The 6,847-nt window shown below is 41.6% G+C and overlaps 1 protein-coding gene across 12 annotated transcripts in view; it reads left to right on the forward strand.

Moving 5' to 3' along the window:
- LRP8 (LDL receptor related protein 8) overlaps nt 1-6,290 on the forward strand; it is an 80,101-nt gene extending 73,811 nt beyond the window's left edge. For all 12 annotated transcript variants that reach the window (XM_070786520.1, XM_070786516.1, XM_070786517.1 and 9 more), the window contains one exon: nt 1,460-6,290. In XM_070786520.1, coding sequence (XP_070642621.1) covers nt 1,460-1,498 — 39 coding nt within the window. In that variant the 3' untranslated portion in view covers nt 1,499-6,290. The remainder of the gene's footprint in view (nt 1-1,459) is intronic.
- Nucleotides 6,291-6,847: the final 557 nt, after the last annotated feature.

The following is a 6,847-nucleotide window of genomic DNA, read 5'->3' on the forward strand; positions in this document are numbered from 1 at the left end:
CCCCATTTTGCAGATGAGGAAACTGAGACTCAGAGAAATTGAATAACTTACCTAGGATCACAACTAGGAAGTGGCAGAACCAGGATTCACACTCTTGTCTGTATGTACACGAAAGTCTATGCTCTTTCCGCTATATCTCAGAGTATCTAGCCTTGAAGCTGTGGAAATCAGTGTTCTCAACAACCTTTTCTCTCCCCTGGCCCCTTCTTGGGTAGCTCCACTATCACTGCGGGGACCTGCCTTTGGCCTGGAGATCTGTCTTGAGGAGGAGGGTAACACAGTAGAAGAAGTTTAGTGGAGCAAGGCCATGACATTCATGCAAAATCACAAACAGGCCAAAAATGATTTGAAAGGCAGTGGATTTGTATAATGTCCAGAAATGGAAAATGCTAGTCTGGTTCTATCTTATGCTGGTTAGGTTGATGTAGAATGCTCTGGATCCCATATGTGTTAGATACTATATTAAACACTCTACATACCTGATCTCATTTGATAGGTCCTATTACTATTCCCATTTAAAAGGTGATGAAACCGAAACTCAGAGAGATAAAGTGGCTAGCCCAAATTCATAAAGCTATGAGAAAGATCTTAAAACAATGGGGTCTATCCAAAGGAGGGTATTGAGGAAATGGAAGAGTGGGGCATAGGATAACATCAGGACCACGTTGGGGGAGCTAGATGTGCCTGGAGAAGAAGACGCTCAGAAGAAAGGGAAGGGAATTCAAACTGAAAATTTCAAGGGTTGTCTGTGTAGAACTCTCTGAGTCTAAGAGAGAGAATCAGGGAACATCAGAAGAAATAAAGAAACAGATCTCATGTCAATATATGAAAGAATGTAAATCTACTGTCTACAGTGGAATAGACTGGCTCAGGGGTTAGTGGTCTCACCATCTAGGGTCACCCATTTGTGGCAGAGGGAAGTCGAGTATCTAGTGACTAGAAGGTAGGGGTGAGGGAAAGAGGGGTTAACATAATTGACCTCCATTGCCTTCCAATTCTACACAATTAGTTGGATGGGTGCAGCTGATTACCTTCCTGATTATGATCAGTATGATAGAAAAAGGTAACTAAAGAGGCCTGGGATTAAACATTTGCAAAGCTAACCCACTGAAATTCAGCAAAATCCTGAAAGGGAGGATGGAGAGAGTTTAGATCTCTGTAGCCCCCTTCTTTACAGAGACAGCACAGAATGATGAAAAAAACTACAGCTCTGGAGTCATACAGATCTGGGTTCAAACTGAGTTCACCCACTTGCTGTGTGACCCAGGACAAATGCTGTTTAGGCTCATTGCATCTCAGTTTTCTCATCTGTAAAATAAATATGACAGACCTGTCTTCTGAGGTAGTTTGAAGAGTATGTGAGCTACTGCCTGTAAAGTAATAGAATTTCTGGTACGTTGTGATCCAATAGCTAGCTCCAGTGGATCTAATGATGACTTCTTTGCTCTGTCTCCCCCAGCGAGTGGCATTAAGCCTTGAAGATGATGGACTGCCCTGAGGATGGGACCACTCCCTTCGTGCCTCATGGAATTCAGTCCCATGCACTACCCTCTGGATGGTGTATGCCTGGATGGAAGGGTTTCTGTCCTTGAGTCTGTGTGTATGTATGTGTGTGTGAGTGTGTGTGTAATTTTTAAAATTTATGTTGCAGAAAGGTAACCACAAAGTTATGATGAACTGCAGACATCCAAAGGATGTGAGAGTTTTTATATGTATAATGTTTTATACACTTTTTAACTGGTTGCACTACCCATGAAGAATTCATGGAATAGCTACTGCTGAGTGACTAACATGATGTACATAACCAAATGGGGCCGATGGTACAGTAGCTTACTCATCATTTAAAAATTATATTTACAGAGGGCTTTTGGTTTGGAGGGTCTTTTTTAGGTTTCAGAGTTATGTTTTGTTTTTTGTTTTTTTGTAAATAGAATGATAATGCTTTGTGGCTATCCATCAACATAAGTAAAAAGAAAAAAACAGAAGACACGTCAACTCCCTCTCCCACTTAGGTTATTTATTAACATATTTCAAAACCAAGATTAGTTCTGTAAGTAATTTAGAGACGCGAGAGTATTTATTTTTGGTATGATTGGCCCATGATGTGGTCTCTGTGTGCATTTATGTTTCTGTGTGTACGCGAGTGAGAGGAAAGTCTGTAGAGAAGAGGCGCGCCTATGGCTGTTGTTCAGTTACATAAAGATAAGTATATTTTAAAACAACCCACAAGAGAGGGGTATCTGTAGTTTTCAGAGAAGCCTTTGTAAATTTGGCTCAGAAAAGAGTTATCGTGATTTGTGCAAACATGCAGTGGAAGAGGTAGATCTTTCCTGCCTCTGTCTATTTCTGGGACTCCAGTCAGTCAGAAAAGAGCCCCTCCGCTCATGAGGGGCTGCCGTAGCTCTCACCTGGGCTTTCTCTTCTGTGGCTAAAGCCAGTGCACAGACTTCTTACAGTACGCAAAGTTCTCGCAAGCTCAGGTGAGAACATTCCTGAACCTCGGCTACTCCTTGTTTTAAAGTTCAGCATTTCAAGTAACTTCATTTTCCTTCAGGACATTTGGATTGAATTCATTGTTTTCTCTGAAGCATACTGAGGGTGCCATCCTTACTTAGAAAGAGCTAAGTGGAGATGTTTTTAGAACCGCCCAAGTTTACTTTAGGGACTGGCTCAGGCACTTACCTCTGAGTATCCTATGGGTGAGGATAAGGACGGAGGAATAGGTTTTGTTAATCTCTATTTCGCCCTTCCCCTTACTCTCTGCCACATCCTTAAGGTGGGGAAAACAGTTTAAGGTGATACATAGGTTTGTTACCATCATGTGTCTACATAGATGAACTGCTATTTGGCTTAAATCAGAAAAAGTGGCCAAATCTAAAGTCCTGTTTGAGGAGGAAATGGCATACACAATATTACAGTACACTGGATATATATGTTCACACAGGAATTTGGTTTACTGCTTTGTAAATAAAAGGAAAACTCTGGGTATATGTATAGATTTTTTTTTTTTTTCATTGTGGACACTTACTTTGCTTCTCCTGGGTCTTGGGGGATGCGGGGAGAAGTGCACTTTTCTTTTTGTGGGTCTACCATTGAAAAGATAATCTTACAGTCCCAGAAGGAATTCGGTCCCAGTTGACTCTTATCCAAGGTGTGGTCTTCTATTAACTCAGATGTTCTGCCAGTTCACACCCACTGGACAACCAGGGACAAGATGTGACATGGAAATGTGTGCTGTAAGTAGGAGCAGAGGACGTGTATCTAACCTGAACATACCTGGAACTTGACACTTTTAAGCAAATTCCTCCCCTCCACTCTCGAGCTGCCTCCAACTCAATGAAGCTTGGATGTCTCACCAGCTTGATACCCTCTGAATTTGCAGGCAGTGATTCTGGAGTTCTGTCACCCTCTTCCTAGGACCTTTCTCCACATCAGTCATGGTCTTGGCCTCCTAACTGTGTCCTGGAACCTGGGCACTAAGCTTTGCATAAACAAGCAGTTTCTTCATGATATACACGTGTGGATAGTCCTGAAACACTCATCAAGAGGGTATATGCAATTGACATAGAATGACCAACACCAAACAGAATTTTAAGAACAGAGGGACAACTCCTGTGGAGCTCAGTGACTTACTACTATTCTTTCAGAAATGAAAAGTAAAATTATTTTTGACTGAAGAAAAATGACGCAAGTGAAAACACAGAAATTTACACAAAACAAGCAACTTTCCCTGTAACCTGCCTCCAAAGAAACAGAATTTCTGGGGAAATGATAACAGTGACTAGTGCATAGTTTCTAAACGTTCAGTCAGATCCTGGCCTTTGAAGACAGAATAATGAGTGGGGTCAGGATGGTTCAGCCTGAAATCTCAAAATGGTGATGAAACACAACTCTCTAGGAGACATCCATGTTTCCTGTGACATAAGAACCTATGTGCTCAATCACTCAGTCATGTCTGACTCTTTGCAGCCCCATGGACTATAGCCCGCCAGGCTCCTCTGCCCATGTTTCCTGACTATGCTACAACTGTGGTTTGGAAGACGCTGTTATGGGAGCAACCTACAGAAAAAAGAAAAAAAACTGTGAAATACTCATGTGTTGGGTGGCAGTAAATAAGATGAAGTCTGAGGAGTCAGGTCCATCGTTCCCTATTCTTGGAGGCATTTTGAGGTGTAGTTCCACTTCTGTTGCCTTTTGCCCCTGTGCCATCATATATCTACAGCCAATAATGGATCACAGAGTCATTGGACTAGAGAGCTGGAAGGGCGTTTAGAGATAAGGCCCAAAGATTAGACAATTTATCTGACATTTATATATATATATATATATAAAAGAAACTAGTCCAAGTCCTTTTCCTCCCTTTCCTTTTCCAGGAGACTACTTTGGGCTGCCAGAACACTGTATCAAACCTGCTACCTATCTTAGGGCCTATCTTTCTGATGGGATTTTGAAGGCCCTGGCAGAAATGGTCTTCCAGAAACAGAGGATACTAAAATTGTATTTCTTCTTGAGAGCATGATTATAAAACAGGTTGAGGTAAACTGTAACCTCAGAATGAGGTTGGATTTAAATTTATAGCAATAAATATGATCCATCCCTCCAGCTGTCTATGTGATTGCAATATGTATATTCATCCACTGAAACTATTTGCTAGGTACCAACTAAGTGCCAGGTACTGCAGATGTACAAGTCAATCAAATGCTTTCTGTCCTGATGGAACTCACAGTAGCAATTAGAGGAAGACATATGTGGGAACAAACAAAAAAAGTAGTTTTTGTGTTTTTTTTTTTAGTACTATCAGGTTACAAAGGAGAGAGAGGTCATTTCTACCTGAAGAGATAAAGAATGGGGTCAAGAAAGGCATTGTAGGAAAAGTAGACTGAAGCTAAGGCTCAGAAATGAAGTAGGGGTGTCCAGGCTGCTTCAGGCAGAGGACACACTGAGCTGGGACACAAGCATGAAACAGCATGAGGATTTTAAGGAACTGAATGTAATTTGTAATGAGCAAAAGGCTCAAAGGAGACTTGGCAAGAAATGAGGCTGGATGGAAAGATAGGTTCAATGTAAGCACTTTATAGGATACTTCTGTTTAATTTCTGATTCAATTAATCAAATTTTCTTGGTCATTTATTGTGTGTAAGGCACCAAGTACATCACGGAAAATTGATCAGGATGTGTTGCAAGCACTTTGCAGACATGACAGTCTTTACCCTCAAGCTACCCTGTGGCCAAAGGAAAATAGTGACTGCTTTTCATATATTTGTGTCAGAGTGTTTTGACGTGGTCATTGAAGACTGATGTGAGGGCAGTGGGATTTTCACAGAAGCATTCCATGTTGTCAAGCGCCTCTGGGACTTTCTCAACTGTGAAAAAGAAAACTGGAAATTTTGAAAGATGCAGTGTCCACAGAGGGGACCCCCAGCACTATCCAGTCAGGTACTGGAAGGGATGGGGAAAGGGCACAGGAATGAGAGCCTCTCTGCTCTCCCTCAATCCTGCTACACACTCATCATTTCACAAAACAGAAACGAGTTATCGGTTCAGTGCTTCAGAGTAAATCATTTCTTTTCCTGGCAATGCACAAAGAGTATTGGAGTTTTCCCACTATTTTTAGGGTATTGAGGATTTTCAGGATGTGGACAACTTTGAGGTGGAGGAATTAACAGCTTCACAGTTTCAGTTAACATAAGAAATCAGGAAGCTTTGTTCATTCAGGCTATGCACCATGTGCATAGTTGAGAATCAGCAGAAATCCTCACATTTGCAAATACTTTGTGCTATGAAAAGTAATTTTAAAAAAGCCACCTGTATATGTGTGTGTATATATATATATTTAAAGACATGAAGGTTTTGATACTTTTTTACAAAAATTACAAGAGAAAATATCTGTACAAACCATGTGTTTTAAATAGCATTTTGTTCTATACAAGCTGTTGTTGATGTGAGGTGAAGTACTGGTTTGCAGACTCCATCCCATTGTACCCAAATGAATTTTCCTTGTTTGTCTTCCCCGAACACCCCTAAATGATCATATTTGATGTAACAGGCATGTTAGAATGTTGGGTCACACTAACCATTTCTGCTTTTTATTTTGTCCTTCTGAGTTCCCTTAGCTTCTGTACTCAGTCCCCTTTGCAACCTGGTTTCTCTTCCAGAGGCAAGGGGTGATGTGCTGCATCTCACTAGTTGTACTGACATCATCTTGGTGAACTAAAAACCAAATGTGGACATTTGTAAACTCGGTGCACTGTTTCTAGAGAGAGATTAAATTCCTTTTATTAAATCTGAAAGTACTGTGATGCTTTACTGAGTGGGGAGTGAGCCATCTTGTGAGATAAAGACTCTCAATATTATCATTCCCATTTTAGAGATGAGAAAAAGAATGAAGACACTGCCCAAAGTCAACAGTTATGTTTCAGTTCAGTTCAGTTCAGTTGCTCAGTCGTGTCTGACTCTTTGCGATCCCATGAATCGCAGCACGCCAGGCCTCCCTGTCTATCACCAACTCCCGGAGTTCACTCAAACTCATGTCCATTGAGTCGGTGATGCCATCCAGCCATCTCATCCTCTGTCGTCCCCTTCTCCTCCTGCCCCCAATCCCTCCCAGCATCAGAGTCTTTTGCAATGAGTCCACTCTTCGCATGAGGTGGCCAAAGTATTGGAGTTTCAGCTTTAGCGTCAGTCCTTCTAATGAACACCCAGGACTGATATCCTTAAGGAAGGACTGATTGGATCTCCTTGCAGTCCAAGGGACTCTCGAGTCTTCAACACCACAGTTCAAAAGCATCAATTCTCCGGTGCTCAGCTTTCTTTATAGTCCAAGTCTCACATCCATACATGACCCCTG

Source organism: Bos indicus, chromosome 3 (genome assembly GCF_029378745.1).
Source record: "Bos indicus isolate NIAB-ARS_2022 breed Sahiwal x Tharparkar chromosome 3, NIAB-ARS_B.indTharparkar_mat_pri_1.0, whole genome shotgun sequence".
Lineage (NCBI taxonomy): Eukaryota > Metazoa > Chordata > Mammalia > Artiodactyla > Bovidae > Bos > Bos indicus.